The sequence below is a fragment of the Macaca thibetana genome, chromosome 4 (assembly GCF_024542745.1).
Source record: "Macaca thibetana thibetana isolate TM-01 chromosome 4, ASM2454274v1, whole genome shotgun sequence".
Lineage (NCBI taxonomy): Eukaryota > Metazoa > Chordata > Mammalia > Primates > Cercopithecidae > Macaca > Macaca thibetana.
Window position 1 is genome coordinate 18,467,904 of NC_065581.1, and position 24,875 is coordinate 18,492,778.

Sequence of the window (24,875 nt, forward strand, 5' to 3'; positions counted from 1 at the left end):
AAATAGAATGAGAAGCAATGTAATTAACTTCTTGTAATCACAACTTTCAATTAAAAAATTGATTTACCTTAGTAAGTCTTAGTTCCATACAACCTTTGACTTCAATGAGAAATCCAAAGTAGCATAAAATACCAAAAATTAGAAATCTGTGACTTCCCTGTTGGCAATAGTGTGTACTCCAATGAAATTTATTTTTCTAATTTAAAATTAAACATCCATCTCTACAGTTGTTTACTTTTTACTGCATGAATTTCTGTCATTTTTCACATTAGCATTTCATCTGTATCTAAAACATCTTCTGTTTGCCTTGTCTTCCATAAGCTGTATTTGACTTTTATATAAATTGCTCATCATCGAAAAGAGAATCAGAATTTTTAGGGGTTGACTTTGAAGGATTTAAAAGGAGGTCATCAATCCAAAAACTATTTTAGATGAGGGTGAGTGGGGTACAGGACTGTCTTCTGGAATCAAGGAGAGTGGTTGGTTAAAAAAAGATTCATAGAATAGTATTGAAGTCTCTTGGGCCCAGGTGGTATCATCCCCAAGTCATGTTGATCCAGCAGTTGACATAGCATTTGTTTGTCTTCCACCCATGATGCATTAGTGACAAATTCAGGAACTAAACTCTGGTTCCTAAATGCTTCCTATCACTTCATTTGCCTGTACCTTCTGTCTCCAACTCTGAATTTTATTTGAGACACCTTTGTCTTTCAGGAAAGATGTCTGGGTAGCATTATAACAGATGAATAAACCTGACTTTCAATGTGATGAAAGTCCAACCATACCATTGAAAGAACTATGGTAAAATACATATAACATGATATTGGGCATAATTTGTTTTTTTGTAAAAATGCTAAGGAGCTTTAATTTAAGGTACCACATGAAAATGCAACATTTTCTCCCCAATTGGAGAAAGAAAATTTGGATAAAAATGTTTCTATAATTAAAGTTATGTTTTACCATACTTTATGTGGAATGAGGAAGACCAAACTTGTTTTGTGGTCCTTTATACATTTTAGCTAACTTAGATTCATTTGTGAAATGAATAAGGGAAAGGATTAGATTTTGAATGCATTATAAAAGGTATAATATTTGTTAAATACAATTTTAGCTGCATCATTTTCTTACTCCAGTGTTCTCAAAGCAGATGTCCTTTCCTTAGTTGCAAGAATGTCAATGTAGGTATATTTTGTGCCAAAAAAAGTTGATGGTTTCGAGTTGGAATTGTCAGGGCTAAAACTCTGTCCTGTATCAACTCACTGGATGTCTGGAAGGCTAATATCAAATCCTTTAATTTTCTCATATGTAAATCTTTAAGTTATGTCAATATGTTTACATTTGATGTCAATGGAATTAAAATGTTTAGAATGCTGGTTTAAGAGCAGTTAGCTTTTCTTGCATCTGCCTTTAAAAATGAGTAATTTGAAATGTCATTCAGTTAAGTATGAATTGTTGTTTACTAGTAAACCTTTGGTTTATATTGCCATCTGAAATGGAATAGGGGTCTAGTTGCAAGAAATATTTTAGGCATTTCTTTTCTACTGGGGTCTGGGATGTCAATGTCCCATAACCGGGGGCTCCAGGAAGTGACTCTTGTCAGAATAAATGATTTTTATATTGTTTAAAAGGTAATCTTTCCTAGGTGACAAATGACATTTGCATAATTCCTGAGTTGCTGTCTACCTGACTTTAGTTTTTAAGGATTCCAAAGCTAGAACTATACTTCAAAAAATTATTAAATGAAGATACAGAGAAAGGAAGCGTCTTTAATATATAAATATGAATAGTGTTAGAAGTCCCTGTAATAACATTTTGTTGTCCGGTCTTGGTAGCTACTGACTGAAGGATAGAAGGTGATCAATGAGAACCCTTGAGCAGTGATTCTCAACTGTGGTGGTGGAGTGGGGATGACTTGAAAATTGTTGCATGTGTTTTACTACATGAACAGTGTAGAGAAAAAGAGGTTTGCAAACAGTTGGTGTAGAGGAAGTATAATAAGCAAAGCCAGAAAGAGAAATCAAAAGGCTGGTAACTCAGGGCCCTATGATGACTGAAGTCTCAACCTTTTATGTCTCTGGTTTCAGATTGCCTGTTTGGTACCTGTGGACCAGTTTCAGCTTTATCAGAGGTTAAAATTTGAAAGAGGTATGAAGTCTTCTTTTTTTCCTGATGGTGAATGTGGTTTTACATGTGTCATTTTTACACTAACCGGGATGGAAGATAAAGGCAGCTGTCGGCTGTCAACAAAGCCACACGGGTACTCCGAAAGGAGGATACTGTAGTTGCAACATAAAATTTCAAGCCTCTCAGCTACCACCAGAAAAAAATGCAGAATAGCAGGAAACAGAACTTTCCTTATGTTGTTTGTTTTGTATTTTTAATTTGGCTTATGTAAGAAAGGTTTTGCGAAATTTAGATGGCTTTGTAATCACAATAATACAAAAGAAAGTGACTCTCAAAATGGGTTTTACCACTAATTTTCGATTCTTGAAGATCACTTGGAAACATTACCAGCCAAAACATCTTTACTGCTCCTCAAAATACTCACCACCTACTTTTTTGATACTACTGTTGTAATCATGTAATAACAGACTGTGGATATGTATCATTCTTGTGCAATTTACAATGTATTGGACTGATTTTCTTTCTGACTTTGGACTTGGGGGAACTTATATAACTTTTCTATTTAGCTATAAGAATTATGTTTTTACTTCATTTGGCTTTTGACAGGTATTTTTTAGGAGCCATTTCCTTCTTGTCATACCCTAATCTATTTTTGAGGTAAATGGACTATTTCTTAGTATCTCAGAAGTAGGAAAAAAATTGTTTCTCCCAGAACTCATTGGACTGATATAGTCTCATTGAGTATATTAAACTGAAGCCTAGCACGAACATAAAGTTTTCTGATTGCTAACTTTTAAATATGGATTAGTAAAGTCTAGAGGTGAGGGTGGCGGGGGGGGAATGAATATTTGTCATGTGCCAATAAGTTTGGTCAGTACAATTATTTTTATCTCATTTACTTTTTACAACTACCCTGAAAAATAATTCTTACAGGAAAAAAGAAAAAAAACATAAGAGCATGAAGAGGGGTAGAGTAGGAATGCTTGTTGGGGATTCATAGGTTGTTAATCGCAACCTTAGATCTAGATCTGGCTTCTTATAGGAGAAGAACACTGACTTTGTTTTTGCATGTGTGTTTTTTTTTAATCCAGCAGCCAAAACCAGATTCATCTCATGGGTGGATTACTTAACTCATAAGGCTGATATATTAAGCTAAATTTACAGGAAAAAAAAAAAATCTTGGACTAGGTTGTTTGAATTCCAAATGGTGGGTACGTTTTTGCTGTATATCCAGATGGGAAGTAGGAATAATAGTTTATAATGTTGAACATGGAATCAGAACCAGGGAGTCAGACGGATTTTAGGTTTAATGGATGATGATGTAATCTGATGCTTCTGTCCTGTGATAAGTTAATGATGGGGGTAGTTAATATTGACCCTCTCTAATCCATCCACATGGGCTGATTAGATTGTGTATTATAACGCCAGATGTGATAGCTAAAGATAAGAGCATCAACCATCTGCCCTGCCATTTTCCCACTTTATCCCAATATCCTCCATATAAAAATCAATTATAATTAGAACATGGACATTCCCAGTATTCACCCTGTGGATGACTGGCTGTAGCAAGTACCATGATTTGAGGGCTTTTACCTGGAGAAAGCCTAAAGAGTTAGGTTGGATTTTCAGGCTGCTGCTTAAATGGTGAGATGTGACCTATCAACCATGTCAGTCCTACTCAGTCACTGGGACTCAGTCTATTTATAGTATTCTCATGCCTCCATCAGCACTTCTCCTCTCCCATGACTGCCTGTTACTTCTCCGGCTAACTTCACTGCCCCATATGTCAGCAACAGGCCTTATTCCTAATTGTTTTACATTTTAGGTAACACATCTGTTACCTCAAATGGCTTTTTGTAATTAGAATATTCTAATATTACCAGGAATTACAGCTTTCTGTGGGTTGCTTCTCACTGATGAATATAAAGTTTTGGTTTATTTTAGAATGGTAGCTAAGAGCCTGAGTGCAATTGCAGGCTCCACCACTGGTAAGCTGTGTGACCATGACAAGGTCCTTAATATTTCTGCATCTCAACTTCCTCATCTGTGAAATGGGGATAACGAGCATCTCTAAACCATAGGGTTGTGATGAGGATTATGGGAATTAATACTTGTAAAGCACTTCTGGTGAGTGCTTCCTGTGTCTCAGTGTTCAAAATTTTAACAGTCGTTGGCAATAAAAATAAGTTAAAAGTAGCACCTTTAAATTAGATTATTCTCAATGTTCTCCTGTACACTTTTTTCCCCATGAGATAACCATACTGTTCTTCAGGAAACATCATACTGAAATAGATATTATTGATTGTCTTGTTGTCAGTGGGATTAGAACACTTGAAGTTAATTGGCACCATCCATCTTTATGTGGGGCAAGGTAGATGTGGAAAATCATTGGCCAAGATTTTCACTCTTTCCCCAGATAGTGGTTGGCTTTTTGAGTTTTCAAGCAGTAGTCAAACCTACTTGTGACTGGCTTATTCCTTCATTAGACATGATAATATGTTCAGTCTGGCTACAATTAAGTTGGGCAGGCCTCTGAGCCAGTCTGTCTTTCTTAGGTGGTGATGGCATATTTCTACTTTGCTCTGTTACAAATTGATCAAATAGTTTTATTCATACATGGAATTTATTTTTTTTTTTTTCTCACGAGTTCTAGGCAGATGCCCCACTATGGATCCCATGCATTGACAATTCATGTTGCTGTTCTTACTTTATAGATGAAGAAACTGAAAACAGGGCAGATTGAGACTTGCCTAGGACCACGTAGACTGTGGCTAACCTTCCTCATCTATACAAATGTTAAAATTCTCTACTTTTCTTTTTGTTATTAAACATATACCTAACATAAAAGTTGACATTTAAACCATTTTTAGATGTACAATTCAGTGACATTAATCACATTCATACAGTTAGGCAGCCATCACCACTGCTTCTAAAAGCTCTTTCATGGTCCCAAATTCTGTAGCCGTTAACCAATAAGTCCTTATTCCTCTTCTCTGCAACCCCTAATAACCTCTAATCCACTTTCTCTTATTTGCCTATCCTAGATATTTCATGTAAGTGGAACCATACAATAGTTGTCCTTTTGTATTTGTCTTATTTACTTAATAAATGTTTTTCAAAGTTCCATTCCTGTTGTAGCGTATATGAGAATTTCATTTTTTAAGGCTGAGTCATCCATTTTATGTTTTTAACGTCATTTTGTTTATTCATCTGTTGATGGACATTTCAGTTGTTTCCACCTTTGGCTGCTGTAAACAATGCTGCTGTGAACACTGGGGCGTAACTATCTGAGTTTCTGCTTTCAGTCCTTTTGGGTAAAGTAATAGAAGTGGGATTATGGGATCATATGGTAATTTTACATTTATTTTTTGAGGAACTGCCAAATTGTAAAACCCTATAATTTAAATATAAATTTAATTAGACATCTTACTGTCATAAAGTATTGCAATGTGTTAAATTTAGTGACCTTTTGATTTAAACCCCTCATTTTATGAAAAACGTAATTGAGGCCCGGAGACAATTTCCTCTTAGGTGATTTTGTTTTTGTTTTATTTATTTTTTTTGAGATGGAGCCTCATTCTGTCACACAGGCTGGATTGCAGTGGCATGAACTTGGCTCGCTGCAACCTCTGCCTCCTGGGTTCAAGCAATTCTCCTGCCTCAGCCTCCAGAGTAGATGGAATTACAGGTGCCCACCACCACACTTGGCTAATTTCATATTTTAGTAGAGATGGGGTTTTGCCATGTGGGTTAGGCTGGTCTCGAACTCCTAACCTCAGGTGATCCACCCACCTCGGCCTCCCAAAGTGCTGGGATTACAGGCATGAGCTACTGCGCCCGGCCTCTTAGGTGATTTTGGAAGGCAATTTGTAATCATGTAATTCTTCATTACCATCCATTATAATTATTATTGGAAAATGGACATTTCAAGTAAGAGTAAATTTAAGTTAATAAAGTGCTACATAATGGAATTTACATGGTTGGGATACACTTTATCTAATCCTATCTAAACTTTATCTAAAGTATATAAAATAGACTTCTTATCTACCTCAAACTCAAGACCTTCATCAGCTAGGTGACTTTGAGATCTATGTTGTGAATGTATATTTAATGTGAAACCGTTTATAAGCGGATATGGGGGTGCATTAAATACCCACTAATACTGTTAATGAGTTAAATGACGAATTGACTGAAAGAAAATCTCATTGCTGGACTGTGAGACAGAACTGTAGAGATAGCTGCTGCTCTGGAAAAACGTAGAATCAGAGTAGATGCAGCACTATTTCTTAGTTATGAAAAATCATCCTTAGTTTTTTCCAATTAGTGTCTGCCAAGTTCTTTTAGTCTTTAGCTTGTTGTTCAGTGTGTGAATTGTCCTCTGCTTTGTGTTACGTATTTGATTAGCTTGTCCTTTATGTCTTTGTCTTCAGCTAAGTCTGACAGAAAATATTTTGAATAGGATTGCACAAAAATCATCCTGCTGCTTATGCAACTCGAAGAAACACTATCTGATATTGGTTGGTTATTCTACCCACTTTCCACCCATCTGCGACTTTTCCTCTGGCTACCACTATGTTTCTGGCTTTCTCTTTCTGCATCAGTTTTCCAGTATTAACAAGGAAAAGGGAATGCTAAGTTTGGCATGGATTAATGACCACTGCTTTACTTTCCAGTGGTTCTCCAAGTACATGCCTGATGATTAATGCTAGAATTTTTCTTTTTTTTTTTTTTTTTTTTTTTTTTGAGACGGAGTCTTGCTCTGTGCCCCAGGCTGGAGTGCAGTGGCGCGATCTCGGCTCACTGCAAGCTCCGCCCCCCCGGGTTCACGCCATTCTCCTGCCTCAGCCTCCCGAGTAGCTGGGACTACAGGCGCCCGCCACCTCGCCCGGCTAATTTTCTTGTATTTTTAGTAGAGACGGGGTTTCACCGTGTTAGCCAGGATGGTCTCGATCTCCTGACCTCGTGATCCGCCCGTCTCGGCCTCCCAAAGTGCTAGGATTACAGGCTTGAGCCACCGCGCCCGGCCAATGCTAGAATTTTTCTTGCCTCTTGTTTCCAGAGTCTACTTTTCCAAAATAGTTTTTTTTTTTGAAAATTGGGTTAAGATGATCCATCTCGAGTTCTTAAGCACTTTTCCTTTTTTTGTGACCCTGTTTGACTTTCTGTAACTATTTCTCGCTAGGGTGATGTATCTGTTCTTGAATATTTATTTATATTATTATATAGCAGTTTAAGAACTCTTACAGAGGGGTTGTGTCATATTGTTCTCCTTCATTAAAAAAAGTGAAATAGGAAGTTGTCTTTCTGTTGTTGTCTGTTAATATTACTGGCTTCACTCCTGTATTCATTATGTGCTTACTGATGTATTGCGTGTCTATCCTATGCCAGGTGCCGTTCCAGTGCTTCTTCAAGCTGTGATTCCATCTTTCTTTGAAAGCCCTTTTGTTCTCAGCATTCTCCTCAAGCCTCCTTTCATTTCATGTCTTCACATTTATGACATAACTGTAGTTTCACCTTACTCTCTTATTTCTTCTTGGTGACATGCTTCCACCCCAGCTTTTGTATCTGATCATAAAAGGTTTTATTCCACCAGAGCTCCCTATGTAGTTATGTAGTTTCTTTTAGTGATTTTTCCCCCTATTTTTAGACTGTGATGCTTAAGTGCTTTGCTCAGTTTGATTTTTTTTTTTTAACACCTCCCATATCTCAGTCTACTAAAACAGTTTTGTTTATTACAACTGATAATTAAATTAAGTGCATGGTGTTTCCCACAATAATAAAAGTTCGTGTGATGTCTTTTTTGGCACAACAGTGGAGAATGACAGAAAAACCACTCCTGCTAGGAGAATGTACAACAGAATCAAAAGCAAACTCAGCATATGTAATGGGGATGGTGCCAGGTGGGAAAACCAAGGGTTTTAGATTAAGATTTTGAAAACTGAAAGCAATCATTAAGGTCAGATATGGTCTTTAGGTCTCATGGCAGTTTTAATTTCCCAGAATGTTTCTGTTTCCCAGTAATAGTTAGAATACAGAAGTAGAAAATAGTTTTAAATAGCATTTTCTTTGCATTGCATAATTTGCATGAACATGCAGAGTCTCAAGATCAAATAGCTGTGGGGCTTTGCTTCAGTAATCAATTTGACTTTTTGTAAGTAAATTGCAGTTTACATCTTTCAATTTGTCTCTATCTCTGATGTAAATATGTCAGAGTTAATCACTTCTAAATCATGTATAGTAATATAAAATTTTGAGGGCACTATTATTTAGGGGCTGACTTACAGGTCCCTGGTTTCTCTTTTACGAGATTTCTGAACTTTTTCCCATCTCAAAGCTATATGATGTTTTCATCACTGCTGATGCAGAAGTAATTAGTTGACTAGGCATCAGTTCACTTTCTTCCAACATTGGAATAGAAATTTGAAGGGGGAGCAACCGGACCTTCAACTTCTGGATAATTGTACATTTTGTATATCTGTATTATAACTGTGTTTCCTAGGCCAAAAGCCAGGAAGTAGAATTGAATTTACAATAAAAGTAATAAAAAGTGCTGAAAAAAATATCCTGTGACTCCTATGGGGCTCCACTTTGTCTCAAATTCCTTACAGATCATTGGTGTGAGGAGAGAAGGAGAAGAAGAACAGCTCTTCATGTGATAGCAATCTGACTTCCCACTGGTGTCTACCAGTTTGTTGCTTTTAGCTTGGGTTCTGTGTAGTCCCATTAGATGCCAGGGCTGTTGGTGTCTGATGACTCTTCTGCATTTTTTCTATTTCTACTAAACCTGGCCTCTAGACCACTTGTATACCTTACATTGGCTTTTCCTTGTATCTGCTCTTCTAGGAGCTGAACTGAAGGGCATTCTGAAGTGTAGGTGCCATGCTGTGCTCGGACGTCTTTTCAGTGGAATCTGGCCAGACTTCTATGTCTTGATCCCTGTTTTTTGGGGGGAAGCACTTCTTCAAAAGTGCCCTATTGCAAATATCTCTCTGGGTTGTTACTGCTGTTCTCTGGAAATATCTGAATGTAGGGCTGAACAATCTAGAACTTGGCTACATATGCTATCATTATCTTTTTTATTATGGGAAATTGATTTACTGATGCTATGTCTTATCTTTCTGTTATGCCACTCTATTTATTTACACAAATGCATCATTCTAGGCATCTTGCTAGGTCAGTGATTGTCAGAGAAGGGTGAATGTATCTCCCAGGGACATTTGGTGATGTCCAAAGACATTTTTGATTGTTATGACTTGGGTGGGAAGCTACTGGCATCTAGTGGGTAGAGGCCAGGGATGCTGCTAAACATGTAATGCATCATTCATAAAAGTTGTATTGGTTCTGTTTTAGGGTGTGTGTGTGTGTGTGTGTGTGTGTGTGTGTGTGTGTGTGTGTGTTGGCTCAACAGATATGTCAGGACATCTCCATGACAGTAAATTATCCAATCCAAATATCAATAGTGAGTGCTGCTGTTGAGAAATCCTTTCCTAGCTGATGGGGAATACAGTGATCATCAGGACAAAATCCCTGCCCTAAAGGATCCTGCATATGTGCATGTGTGTATGTGGGAGGTTAGATAATAAATAAGTAATATTAGATGATGGGGATATATCCTTTTATATAAATAAGGGTAAGGGGAAAGAGATAGATGGGGGAGGCTATTTTGGATAGGATTTTCATGGAAGACCTCTTTGACGAGGTTATATCTGAAAAAGGACTTGATTTGATGTGAGCAAGTCATGCGAATACTTCTGGGAAGAGCATCATTTCAGGGAGAGGTAAAGGTACGTACAAAGCCCCTGAGGCAAGAACGAGCCTGATTTCTGTTTGGGAAACAGCAAGGAGGCCCTTGTGATGGAGCTAGGAGAGCAGAGGGGAGAGCCATAGGAGGTAATTTGGAAGTGGTAGTCAAAGGCCTGATCCCACAGATTATTAAGATGAAGTCCCAGTGTGATGGGAAGCTACTGGAGGGTTTGGATCAGGGGAATGTCATGATATGATTTCCATTTTAGAAGATTACTCTGGCTGCTGCACAAGAATGGATGGTAATGGAATGACATGGCAGCAGAGAGATTTATTAGGAGGCTGTGGTAGTGATCGAATCCAAGACAGTACAGTAGATTATATATTGAAAGCAGAAGCATTGAAAATCCCCAGATTTGGAGTCTATTTTGAAGGTGGAACTGTCAGGATTTCCTGGTAGAGATACATCTGGATTATATGAGTCAGGATCAGTAGTATAAACTTTGGAATCATCAACATAGAGGTCAGGTTTAAAGCTGTGACATGGGATGAGCTCATCTAAGAACCGAACATAGATAAAGAAGCAGTCTCAGGACTGAGCCCTGGGACACTATAGGTTTTAGAGGTGGGGAAGAAAAGGTGGTCTGGCAAAGGAGACTGACAAAGGATGGCCAGAAATATGAATCTAGAAGCTGGGTGAAGACAGTGTTTAAGGAGGAGAGTGTCCACTGGGTCAGATGCTATTGACAGATGAGGAGAGATACGGTCTGAGAGTCGGTAACAGAGGTCTTTGGTGATCTTGACAAGTGGGTTTTAGTGGAATGACAGAGAAGTACCAGCTTGGAGAGGGTTCAGGGTACTATGAGAAGAAAAATGGGTGCAGTGAATATTCAAGGAGTTTTGTTTTATTTTGTTTTTCTCTTGAACTCATGATCCAGCAGAAAGGGATGATACAGGAGAGGGATGGGGGAGGTAACTGCAGAAGCCAAATCCTTGAGATTGTGAGGAAAATGGATTTCAGTGCCAGGTGGAGGGATTGGATTTACTCGGGGGTAGGTTTAGGTCATCTTCTCTATCAGGAAAGAAGGTGGAGAGGTTACAGACATGAATGCAGATGGGCTGGTAGATTTGTTGTGCATGGGTTCTCTTCTAATTGCTTGTTTCCTACGTGAAATAAGGAGGGTCAGCAGCTGAGAGTGAGAAGAGGAAAGGGGTAATGCAGATTTGAAGCAAAAGGAAGAGTTTTACGTAATATGAAAGTATAGTGAACCTAGCAATATCGAACGTGAAGTTTACAGAATACCTCCCAGGTTGCATCCGTTCATAAATCATCCAGCAGATATTAATAGAGCACCAACTTTGTGTAAGTTACTGTTTTTCAAAGTATAGAACTGTGACCCAGAATAATAAATGCATTTTACTTTGAAAGCCAGCACACACGTGCGCTCACACACACACACAAACACACACACACACCAAGATGGAACCAGCAAAAGTTTCATGAAACTAGTGTGAGATACACTCTATTTTCTTTTCTAATCTATTTCATTTTTATGCTGGTCACAACCCATTAAACTGGTATCTCAATCCCCATTGTTTGAAAAGCATCATGATAAAAAAATACAGATTTGTGTGTCCCCTTTCAAAGAGTTTAAAGTCACACATGAAGGTTGAGGATTGGGGGAAATTTCACTAGTTCTTGTGTAGAACCTGCTTCGTGTCAGGCACTGTGTTAAGTGTCTTATTTACAGTGTCTATTCAATCTTGAACATCTCTATTTTATAGGAAAGAAAGAAGTCTTGTGTTAGACGGTTTCTCTAGCGAGTAAAACCACACTTTCTTCTATGATAACCCTAGCTGGGTTCAGTGAAAACGAAAGGCTACTTCCACTCTGGGTTTTCCTGCTTTTGTAAAATTCAACTGCTTTATTACATGTGAGAATCTCATTTCCGTTTGCATTATTTGGATAAAATGTGGAAATCTTTCAGATCGAAACTATCTGTAGATTGGTTGCTTATTCATGGTTCTAACCTATAGGTTTAAATGCAATGTTAAAAAATGTGCAACTGTCAGTAACTCTCAAAAGCTAGACTTAGAATTGGCTCAGTGTCATCCGGTTCTCACAAACGTGATCATCGCAAAGGCTTTATCTCTGGCATTTTTTATCTTTAAAAATTATAAAGGTTTTAACATTTTTATTTCACAAAAATCAATAATACGTAGACAAGAGATAAATCTAGGAAATATACAAAAGTAAAGAGAGAATTAAAATCCCTTTGTCTAAAGACCAGTTGAAGCTTGCTTTACCCTTAGTATTTTTAGCTCTATTAATTTGTATTGCATGTATATTTACTAAAAACAAAGAACTTATCTTATTTGTTCATGTATTTACCGAATTTTTAAAAATTGACAGATAAAATTGTAGGTATTTACTGTCTACAATGTGTTTTGAAATATATATATATATATATACACACACACACACTGTGGAAATAACTAAAATTAACATGTGCATTATCTATCTTATATAGTCATCGTTTTGTGATGAAAACATTTTACATCTACTTTCTTAGCATTTTTCAAGAATATAATATATTAAGTATAGTCGCAATTGTAGTTGTACAATACTGTCTAGCAATTCTAAGTTAGTAGTTACCCAGTTGAAAGAGCAAAACATGTACTTTGAGCTCAGAGGTCCCTACCGTGAATCAAAAATAGAGAAAGACGGAAAAACAAATTGCATAAGTATTCTTTGTGCCTTCAGACAGAGTTACCAATTTCCCTTTTCTTATCCAAAAATGCCATTTATGAATTTCTGTAAATGATCTGTGTGTAGCTGTTTGACTGTAAGGGATAAGTCAGCTGTCGCTGTTCCAGTTTTGGTTTCTCCTCTTTTCGTGCTGGGCAAATTCTGCACTTGACTTTCCCAGACTTGTCTGTGCCGGGTGCAGGTTTTATATTAATATATTGGTATGTTTACTTCCAATTCATTACTTCCATGGTCTGTATTTAATGAGGTGTTGGTCAACAGTCTTTGGCGGGATGAGGGGAACAACTCTGATTGTAGTGCTTGCTGGGTTTTTTGTTGTTGTTGTTGTTTGTTGTTGTTGTTGTTGTTGTTTTAGACGGAGTCTTTCTCTGTTGCGCAGGCTGGAGTGTAGTGGCAATGTTTCAGCTCACTGCAATCTCTGCCTCCTGGGTTCAAGCGATTCTCCTGCCTCAGCCTCCCGAGTGGCTGGGATTACAGGTGTGTGCCACCACGCCTGGCTAATTTTGTATTTTTTAGTAGAGAAGGTGTTTCACTATGTTGGCCAGCGTGGTCTCGAACACCTGACCTCAGGTGATCCACCCACCTTGGCCTCCAAAGGCGCTGGGATTACAGTTGTGAGCCACCACACCCGGCTGAGTTTCTACGGTGAAATATTAATACTTCCACTATGGCTAATTTTAAGCTACCAAAGTAATGTCACTGAACTTGGAGTTGGAAAGAGAAGCAATTGGTTCTCATGAGCTGGGAAGATCCCACTTTGGGATGTGAATGCCAGTGCCCTTGTTCAGTGTTTTCTTTAAGGACAGAATTTTAATTCTAATGTCCAGAAAAAGTGTGTTCTGTCTTGTACAGCTTCCAAATGCTGCCTGCAAAGTTGCTGCCTCGGGGATTTTTTTTAAAAAGATCTGTTTATATGGTGCTTTATCTCTGTGTAATGTCATGTCATTGTAATTTGTCTCAGTATGTGTTTCCTGCTTTGTTTTATGATTAGGAAGGACTAGTTTTACTCCCTGTTTTTAGAGTTGATTAAAGGGAAAAATTCATTTGGATATTTGGATAAAAAAAATCATAAGAAACTTTCCGTATGTAACTATTAAATATTTCTTTCCTCTTCCCCTAAGAGATGCTCATCAATAGTTGTTGATACTTTCATTTTTGTTATCTCATGGGATGCACTGTCATTTATTTGCATTGCTTGGTTTCCCTTTTTTTTTTTTTTTTTTGACATTGTATTTGTTTTAAACATCTATTTCCCTTTTCATACTGTGAAGCTTCTGAAGAAGAAAGCCTCTATTTTTCATCTTCATATGCCCAGGGTCTCTAACAATTACCTGAAACCAGTCCTTTGTTGAATAAACAATGAATAATTGACATTTATCTAATTTTCAGTCTTATAGTCACAAGAGGTCATACCTGGAGAAGTCATTTGGACTAATCCAAATTTAATTGAAGTTGAGGCTTAGTTATGATATGAGTTCCGTAAATAAGCAAGAAAGAAACCTAGGAGTAAGGCCTGGATACCATCCGTGGATGGGAGAAGGAAAGCAGTATTGACGATAAAGGAGAAAGGACCATGAGAAGAGAAGAGAGGGCAGGGCCTGACACATAGAAGACAGAGTGACGAGAAGAGTCCAGGGTCAGAGATGGATTTGGAAACATTCGCTGAATGTGACTATAGAGGGATGTCACTTGTACTTTTTAGACAGCAGTTTGTTAATGTGTTTAGAGCAAAAGTTCATTTCAGATACTTAAGGATTTGAGTGGATAGGAATGAGAACCAGTGAATGTGAATTGCTCATCCAAGACTAAGCTGAGATAGGAAGTAAAATAAAAGTTATATATTAAGAGTAGAATTCTAGAAGGGATAGTTATTTGCTTTAATGTTAAATTTTTTTCATTGTTGCCCTTATAAGTGACACTTCATAAAGGAGGTTTAATGTTTAAGTGCTATACGGAAAGTTCCAAGTCTTACCAAATTGACGACTCTCCAGATTTGAGAACCCTAATTGAGGTGGGTGGAGATCTATGGTCTAATAGAAATCATAAAATACTTTCAACAATAGGATTGATATTGAATGATTTTAATATGCTGTGCACGTCTGTTGATGAGAGTACTAGAAGTGAATTGGAAAATTCTAATACAAGGCAATTCAAGATGGTATTATTGGTATATGCATTATAAGTCAATTGTTGGCATAGAAATACATCTATATGCTTTTGAAAAACCCAGAAATTACTGCTCTGAATCAATAGGTAGGCATCCCCTCACTGTGTCAGGTAAGTAGGAGCACACAAATATTTTAAGAAACAGCCTTGCCTACAGTCAGAGAGGCCATCTCCATGAAATGAATAGAGAGCAGCAATTAACAAGATGCTGATTCTATGCCCCTCCCCCAAATTAAGGCCTGTGCACAATAGAAGGTAGTTCCCTTAAGAATGGATAGGTTGGCCGGGCGCAGTGACTGACGCCTGTAATCCCAGCACTTTGGGAGGTCGATGCGGGCGGATCACGAGGTCAGGAGATCGAGACCATCCTGGCTAACACAGTGAAACCCCGTCTCTACTAAAAATACGAAAAATTAGCCGGGCGTGGTGGTGAGCACCTGTAGTCCCAGCTACTTGGGAGGCTGAGGCAGGAGAATGGCGTGAACCTGGGAGGTGGAGCTTGTGGTGAGCTGAGATCGCGCCCCTGCACTCCAGCTTGGGCGACAGAGCGAGACTGTGTTTCAAAAAAAAAAAGGATAGGTTATGACCTGGTGAAGAAGAAAGGGAACTTTTAGGGCAAAGTAAAAGCATGGGATGAGAATTGTATATATGGAGAAGAATGTGAAACAAAGGGGAAATTTGAATGTGTTTCAGTATGATAAAAAAGTAAATGATTTTCCAGGGACAGCTTAGTTCCAGAATTGCTTTATCTGTGCATATGCCGGATCAAAAGTAGCTTTTTAAAACCAATTTTAAAAAATTATGAAAGTGATACTTGAACTTTTTTTAAAAAAATTCAAATTTAGTGATGAAGTAAATCTTTGTCTCCTCCCCTAACCGCTGCCTTTACTCGAGAGTAACTTATTAATATTTTTAATATTCTTCTGCAAATGTTAAAGTATATTTCTATATACACATATTTTTATTTTATTTATTTTGAGACAGGGTTTCTCTCTGTCACCTAGGCTGGAGTGCAGTGGCATGATCTCAGCTCACTGTATCTTCCGCCTCCCGGGTTTAAGCAATCCTCCCACTTAGCTGGGATTATAGGTGTGCGCCACCATGCCTGGCAACTTTGTTGTTGTTGTTGTTGTTGTGGAGATGAGATTTCACCACTGTTGGCCAGGCTGGTCTTGAATTCCTGGGCTAATGTGGTACGCCAGCCTTGGCCCCTCAGAGTGCTGGGATTACAGGAGTGAGCTGCTGTGCCTGGCCTATATATACATGTTTTTATAAGCATGTTTCATTTATACTCTTTCTGTCTCCTTTTTTTACACTTTTTTTCTTTTTTTGAGATGGAGTCTTGCTCTGTCGCCCAGGCTGGAGTACAGTGGCACGATCTTGGTTCACTGCAACCTCTACCTCCTGGGTTCAAATGATTCTCCTGCCTCAGCCTCCCTAGTAGCTGGGATAACAGACACCCACCACCGCACCTGGCTAATTTTTGTATTTTTAGTAGAGACGGGGTTTCACCATGTTGGCCAGGCTGGTCTCTGAACTCCTGACGTCAGGTGATCCACCTGCCTCAGCCTCCCAAAGTGCTCAGACTACAGACATGAGCTACTGCACCCAGCCTGCTTTTTTTTTTTTTTTTTCTTACATTTAATATATCCTAGAGGTCTTTCCAAATTGTTATATTGATTTCCTTTTTTTTTAAAAAAAAAAAAAAGCTATGTGGCGTTCAACTATATGAATGTATATTATTTGCTCACCTACATAGAAATCTTATAGACTTGGCATAGCATGTTAACTTTTTACAAAGGTGTATAAATTTTTTATTGTATACAATGTTTTCTACAGGATAATGTATGTGGATGCATTTTTAAATTTCTGCTTACATACACATTTCCATGTGCCTCACATTTAGAATGATAAAATCATTGGTTTGAAAAAGACTTTAAAAGTCATCTTGGACATGATGCTTTAATCTCCTTGATAAAATATCTGCCACATAGGAGGAATAGTCCTTGTTTGAACTGGGTACTTGCTTGCTATTACCAGAAATAGCCACATCAGCTAAGATGCTTTCAGATGCAAGGAACAGAATGCCTGCCTAAAAGTGGCTTAAACAGCAAGGGCATTTCAGTACCTCACTCATAAGAAGTCCAGAGGTAGGCTGTCATGGGTTTTGGTTAATTTATTAGGTTCATGCAAAAGTAATTGCTGTTTTTGCCATGTTTTTAATGTTTTTAATTAAAACAGCAATTATTTTGCACCAACCTAATAGCATCTCTGAATCACTTAGCTTTCCCTCAGAGTTGCAAGATTATTTTGGTGGTCCAAGAATCATAACCTCATACAGTTGTGTCCAAAGGCAGACAAACAGAATGGCCTTTCTTTCCTACATATCAAGGTGGAGATCCAGTCCCAGAAGCCCCTTGGTGGACCTGCCTTTCCTTCTCATTGGTTAGAATCATGTCACACGCCCAAGAGTTAGTTTCATGGAATTGTGGGAAAGAATATCTCCAGAATATCCAGATTTTATAGTGATAGGTCTTCTTCATAAGGAAGGTTCAGGGGGGTTGGGAGAGATGTAGAACACGTACTGTACAGAGTTGGCTAGAGTAGTCAATTTCCTTTTTGGATAGAGTCAAAATCTGTCTCTTAGTAACTCCACTATTGCTCTTAGTTAAGCTCTGTAACCCATTCCTAAGGAATAAGGACTTCTAATGAAGGAATTGTGTAGAAAACTGTAATGTTTTCCCCATTTTTCTTTTTCTACACTCCTTTGCATGGTCCTTTATGTGCTGTCATAATAGTGAAAAATACAGAAGGTCACTGTTTTCTGTGGCTCAAACTCTTTCCTTGCTTTCATTGGACTGTGCCATAGCTACACTGCACCATAGCTGCACTGCTTACTTTCTTTTTAGTAATTCATCAAAACCTATCATTGCTCCTTTATTTATTGTCTGTGCTTCCATTTTGTCACCCCAGATACCTGAAATAATAAGCTGATAGAAACAAGTCAGAACTTGTACCAAGTAGTTTTAATTGATTAGAGCTACGAGAACAAGTTGCAGCCTTGTATCTTTTTAAGGTGATCACTAGGGATGCTATACATTTTAACAGTAATATGTATTTTAACTTTCCTTTCCGTTTTCCTTCTTTTTCATCAAACTTTTAAAAGACCTCTGATTTAGAAGGGATGCTAAGTAGATATTTGATATGGGAGTCTCACTCTGTTACATACTAACCTTCATTTCTTTGGGCTTAGTATTTGTGAAGTGGTTGTCATAGTTTGGAAGAAAATATTAAATGGTGTAGAAATAAAAGACCAAGACCTTAGAGCCTATGTGTGCCACTGTTTCCTTGACTTCTTAAGGTTTTAGGGATCTTGGAGGGTCCATCTCTGTTGGGGTCTGAGCATCTGTGAATTACAGGATTTTCCTCCTTGTGATTGCATTTGTGTGAAAGGCTCATTGTTCTTTGACCCCCACCCTCCAGAATTCCTAGATAAGACCATATGTTTAAGGATACAATTTTTGAATGAAAACTTATAACAACCCAAATGTCCATCAGTGACAGACTGGATTAAGAAAATGTGGCACATATACACCATGGAATACTATGCAGCCATAAAAAAGGATGAGTTTGTGTCCTTTGTAGGGACATGGATGCAGCTGGAAACCATCATTCTTAGCAAACTATCACAAGAACAGAAAACCAAACACCGCATGTTCTCACTCATAGGTGGGAACTGAACAATGAGATCACTTGGACTCGGGAAGGGGAACATCACACACCAGGGCCTATCATGGGGAGGGAGGAGCGGGGAGGGATTGCATTGGGAGTTATACCTGATGTAAATGACGAGTAGATGGATGCTGACGAGTTGATGGGTGCAGCACACCAACATGGCACAAGTATACATATGTAACAAACCTGCACGTTATGCACATGTACCCTAGAACTTAAAGTATAATAACAATAATAATAAAAGATAGATCCAATTATTTCATTTCTAGGCGAGACATCAGTGGAGACAGTAGTTTACCAGAACATTTCAGACTTTCTCCCTGATATTGAATGTGTAAAATTATTGACTTTCGAAACTAAATTCCTACTTAATACCTTTATTTTCTTTTTGCACCATCCTTTGGATTTGTTTGCCTCATGTGTGTACATTTCTAGGAATCATGAAATCATGAGCCCTAGGAGGTTTAAAACTAGAATCTCGTCAGTTCAAAATTTGCAAAATACATGAGTCCAGAGAAAAAAGGGGTACTCTACCCCTCAAATAACATTTTTTTACATGGTATGTTCCCTTAAAGGTCACAGTATATGGAAAGAACATGGGGTCTGCTACTGAGTAAAAAAGAGATACCAAGCAAGATTTTCAAATCCTTGAATAAATGGCTGTCTATTCTCCAGCTCTACCTTCTTTCCTGCATGTCATATGGAACTAGCCTATGTGTTATGACTGGCTATTATAATGGTCTGTGAAAGTCTCTACCTTTTGTTTCTAGAACACGTGGGTCTTTTACACATTGTTCCTAACTTGCGTATTGGTGGGGAAGCAGAATATCCAAACTGACAGGTAATCCGACTTCTTGGCTAAGCCACACGAAATACTGTTTGGTCCCTCAACTATTTGATTATTTTCTTCCTTGTTCTTTAATTTCCTGGGAATGTGGAAGAAATCTCACTACCTGTTTCTCAGTGCCTGAAAGGACAAAGTCTTTTTGGAAAAATGCCTTATTAAAAATTTGCTTTTTATGTTCAATTCTCTTCCAGGATAGTGCCCAAATAATTGTAGAAGGGATTTGGGATTTTTGCCTATTTTACATGCTCAAAAGTGGGAAATATTCTAAAAGTTTTGTGAATTTTGTTTATAGAGAACACTTTTTATCTGTTCATAAAGGCAATGGTGAACTATTCCATTAGTACCTACTTGGAGAAATGTGGCAGGGCTTAACGACCTTGTAAATGATAGGTTTGGATCCATTATGAAGACTAAGAGTCTTATACTTCTATAAACGTCAGTTTAAAAAAGAGGGTAAATGGGGCAAGTGCGGTGGCTCATGCCTGTAATCTCAGCACTTTGGGAGGCCAAGGTAGGCAGATCACTTGAGGTCAGGAATTCGAGATCAGCCTGGCCAACATGGTGAAACCCGTCTTTACTAAAAATACAAAAATTAGCCAAGCATGGTGGTGTGCACCTGTAGTCCCAGCTATTTGGGAGGCTGAGGCAGGAGAATCGGTTGAACCCGGGCGGGGGAGGTTGCAGTGAGCTGAAATCGTGCCACTGCACTCCAGCCTGGGCAACACAGTGAGACTGTGGTTCCAAATACATTATATAAATAAAAGGGCAAATGAAGGTGAGAAAGACTCAAACGTGAATCGGGCAGACCATCACATTTTCTTTCTTTACACTTTAGAAGTTCATCTGGACCCCTACCGAACATGGTGTCCTGTTGCAGACTGTCAGACAGTGTGCCCTGTTGCATCGAGTGACCCAGGACAGCCTGTGCTGGTGGAATGCCCTTCTTGCCACCTGAAATTCTGCTCGTGTTGCAAGGATGCTTGGCATGCAGAGGTCTCCTGTAGAGACAATCAGCCTGTTGTCCTGCCAACAGAGCACAGGTAAGAAAGGAAACTTTGTCTTTGGGATTATTCACTAGTTTTCTTAGAAACTCAACATACGTTACATGTAGAAGGAGTTACGTTGTGATGGCGTTTACAGATTGGTTGTTTTCTTGCAGAACTTCCCGTAGAAGTGTCTCAGAATTGGTAAGTTGCCAATACAAAAGCATTTCTAGTTGTTCACCCCAGAGGAACCTTCCAGATATTGCTGGAATTAAAGTTTGTATGAGTTTTGCTTTCTCTTTAGGTAGCAAGGCACTGTGGTCTACTGGTTCTCAGTAGGAAATCGTGACTTGTCCCAGCCATTTGCTCAGATGCCGTATCTGCCTGTATTGGGATATATTATTCTTGTTGCTTGCAAAATGAGACAGAAATTTTCTTAGCTGACTAAATTGCCAGCTCATGATGTGTGACAGTCATATTAGAAAGAATGCAGGAATAGAAACAATGGTCCTAAATTATTTCAGCACATAGAAAGGAGGGTTCTCTCGTGATACTTTATGCTCTGTAAAGGTTGAGATTTTGTTGTGATAGGAAGCAATTAAATCTGTACCTTTTTAGTACAGTGGGGTTTTTGTTTTGTTTTGTTTTGTTTTGTTTTTGAGACAGAGTCTTGTTCTGTTGCCTAGGCTGGAGGGCAGTGGCATGATCTTGGCTCACTGCAACCACCGCCTCCTGAGTCCAAGCGATTCTCCTGCCTCAGCCTCCCGATTAGCTGGGGTTACAGGCACTTGCCACCATGCCTGGCTAATTTTTGTATTTTTAGTAGAGATGGGGTTTCACCATATTGGCCAGGCTGGTCTTGAAATGCTGACCTCAAGTGATCCACCCACCTACGCCTCCCAAAGTGCTGGGATTACAGACATAAGCCACTGCACTTGGACGATACAGAGGGTTTTTATGGCAGCAGCAGTGCCCAGAGTGAGAGACCTCTGTATTTCATTCCTGCTTTGCTTGAGGCTATAGTTGTTCTGCATCAGCAAGAACAAAATACCAGTGTTGTAACCCCACTGGCTTAATCACACAGTGCACCCAGAATGTGTAGAACCAGGCTTCAGGAATAGTAATGCTACCTGGCTACGATGCTGTGCTTGAATGTCAGAACACACAAATGGAGAGGAATAAAAGAGCTAATACACGTGGCACGCATGTGCCCTCTCAGCCAGATTTAAACCAGTGTTGCCTACATTTTCGTGGCCGTAGCAGGAAGCTCCGCGGGTATCACAGGGCAATGTAAAGAACTCAGAGGATAGGAGGGTTTGCATTCTGACATTGTCACTTAGCATCTGTGTGTCTCATAGAAGTCACTCAGCCTCTGTGAGTCTGTTTCCTTATCTGAAAATAAGGGAATTAAGATACCAGTTGAGCGTCCCCTATCCAAAATACTTGGGGTAAGAAGTGTTTCAGATCTCAGTTTTTTCAGATTTTGAAATACTTTCATTATAGGTTTATTGGTTGAGCATCCTTACTCGGAATATCAGAAGTCAGAAAGGCTCCAATGAGCATTTCCTTTCCTTTGTCATGTCGGCACTCAAAAAGTTTCAAATTTTGGAGCATTTTGGATTTCAAATTTTGGACTAGGGATGCTCAACCTGTAATAACTGTCTTATAACAATATGAGGTTATTGTTCATATGAAATCTGATAATAGATTTGACAACACTCTGTGAATTGGCTATGTCTGTGTGCTGGGTGGTAGTTTTGATGGGCAGTAGCTAAAGTGTTACCTGGTGCTATCGCTCACCTATCCGTCTCTCCCACTCCAATTCCTGTTGCTTATTTTCTGTGCCCCTTGGGGCTGTGAGCCTGTATTGGTCTATTCGTCTGTTTGGAGAAGGTCTTTTGAAAGTATTGGACATTATTTTAAAGTGTCGATATTTGAGACCCCCTTCTCCATTTGTCTAATGAACAGACCATTAGATTATATACGCCCAGTTTGACCCTAACCTAGTTTCTCTGCTGTGTAGCCAACTCCTTGCTGTTCTTATTTAGGCAATGCATGCTTAGGGAATGAAATATTAATTTGACAAAATAGTGAGTTAAATCAGTGGTGGAAACTGTAATTATATAATTCACAGAAAGCCAAAATAAATATTCTTTCTTGTATGAGTTGTCTGTACATCTAATGATGTTTTTGCCCACACCCTGTCTTTTGGAAGTGAATTAAGCATGGATAACTATGAGTTCATTATCTAACCATCAGGAGCCCTGGGAATTCAACTGATGACCATTTCTCATCCATTTTGTTTCTAGAGCCCTCTTTGGGACAGATGCAGAAGCCCCCATTAAGCAATGCCCAGTTTGCCGGGTTTATATCGAACGCAATGAAGGCTGCGCTCAGATGATGTGCAAAAACTGCAAGCATACATTTTGCTGGTACTGCCTCCAGAACTTGGATGTAAGTGCCACCTAGGTTTGTTGTATGGTTTTTTGTATACTGTATCTGCACCACAGCCGATATCCTACAGATTTTCCTTTAAAATATTGAGATGATTTTTGTCCTGCAAAAGGAATTTATTTTTCTTAATGAGACTTCCTAAGTCTGCTACTTTAGATATCTAAAAACATCTTTTTGATGACCTTACATATGCCACCTTGGTGTTAAAGGCAAGCTTTTGTTTTAGGGGCATTTCTTGCTATTTGGACATTGTCTCTATTATGTAAAGGACTATTAATGTCTTCATTTTATATTGCTGTTGTAACTAATTAGCACATACTTAGTGGCTTAAAATACCACACACACAAAAAATTATCCCACAGTTTTTCACTTTGGAAGTCTGATATAGGTCTTGCTGGATTAAAATCAAGGTGTCAGCTGGGCTGCATTTCTTTCTGGAGGCTCTAAGGGAGAATCTGTTTTCTTGCCTTAGAGGCTGTCTGCTTTCCTTAGCTTGTGGCCTCTTCCTCCATCTTCAAGCCAGCAACATCAGATCTCTCACTCCCTTCTTTCTTAGTCATTGCTCCCTCTGACCACAGCTGGGAAAGGTTCTCTGCCTAAAGGACCAATGTGATGAGATTGGGCCCATCAGGATAATGTAGGATAATCTCCTTTATCTCAGGGTTCTTAATTTAATCATACTTGCAGAATCCCTCTTGTCATATAGGGTAACACATTCACAGATTCTGGGGATTAGGCCATGATATCTTTGGGAGGTAGTTATTCTGCCTACCACTATTAGGTTTTTTTCTTCTTTTTGAATTTAAAGGAAAATGGTTCAAATCAATGGTGTCTCTTAACTCTCTTCTCTCCCTCATGCTCTCTCTCTCTCTCTCTCTCTCTCCTCTCCCTCATGCACGTGCTCTCTCTCTGTCTCTCTCTCTTCTTTTGTTCATGGGCATGCAGCATTATCACTACTGTTTTGACAGTGTTCCCTTCCCAGATCAAGGGGCGTGGCTTAATTTTTTCTCACCATTCACGAATCAAGTCTTCTCACATTCAGGTGCAGTTTTATTCAGCCCTGTGCCAAGGCTAATGGTAACTTCAGAGTTAAAAATGCAGTGTGAAGGGTTAGTGAGTTGGTCTTACTTCACTTCTGGTCTTTTAAAGTTTGGGGTAGCATAAGTTGTTTGTAGATAACACTCTGTTTTGGCAATTTGGACCTCTGAAATATGTCCATATCAGTGTAAGCCCTCAGTTACCATTGAGTTGCTATTCTTTTCTCACTCTTTGTTTTGATTGCTTGATTTGCTTTAATCCAACAAGTGATTTGTGTAGTGCTTTAGTTCAGACAAGCTTAGTGAGTAGTGAGTGTGCAGTTAGCATGTAATGTCTGCTGGCTACCACCTGCTTGATTTTTAACTGAAAACTCGATATGTTGTTTAAGATGACATGTATGAATAATAATAATAACCTCCATCTTAGTGATTTAAGAAGAGGTATGAACTGGGGGGAAGAAAATGGACATTTTAGACTCTAGAAGTTCAGCAGCTCAGGTTGGAAGATATATTTTCCATTTAGAAATTGATTTGTCATAGGCCCTTGAGTTACAATTTTGTTTGATATTTAAGACCTAGCACGCACCTAAATGAGTGATATTCTGGATGAGGATTTTATTGACTGTACATTACACATGCATTACAAGTGAAAAACAGTTTTTTTTTTTTTTGTTTTCCTTCAGGTTTCACCAGATTATTAATTGGGTTCATATCCACAAGGAGGCCGAGCCCATGAGGTTCTCTTTAGGAGGCCAGAGTATAAGGGAACAATTATGTGCACCAGATCTCCATCCTTTGGCTGAAATGTGTTTGGGGGATGGTGTTACAAAGAACATGCTGTTCTGTCTCTTGTGCTGTTCTGGTTCTGGAGATAAAATGGTGCAGATGTTAAATGGCTGAATACACATACTTCAAATGTTGAAGCATCTTTTTTCTGGTGACTGTTTTCTAAGATCTCATTTTCAGTTTTAGCCAGGGGCATTGGATTGTTGGTAATTATGTTTTTCTCTACGCAA

The 24,875-nt window shown here is 38.7% G+C and overlaps 1 protein-coding gene across 3 annotated transcripts in view; it reads left to right on the top strand.

Annotated features, from left to right (window-relative positions):
- Positions 1–24,875, top strand: part of RNF144B (ring finger protein 144B) — a 185,704-nt gene that overhangs the window by 155,776 nt on the left and 5,053 nt on the right. For all 3 annotated transcript variants that reach the window (XM_050789558.1, XM_050789559.1, XM_050789560.1), the window contains exons 4-6: positions 2,085–2,145; positions 20,221–20,425; positions 22,678–22,822. In XM_050789558.1, the coding sequence (XP_050645515.1) occupies positions 2,085–2,145; positions 20,221–20,425; positions 22,678–22,822 (411 nt within the window). The remainder of the gene's footprint in view (positions 1–2,084; positions 2,146–20,220; positions 20,426–22,677; positions 22,823–24,875) is intronic.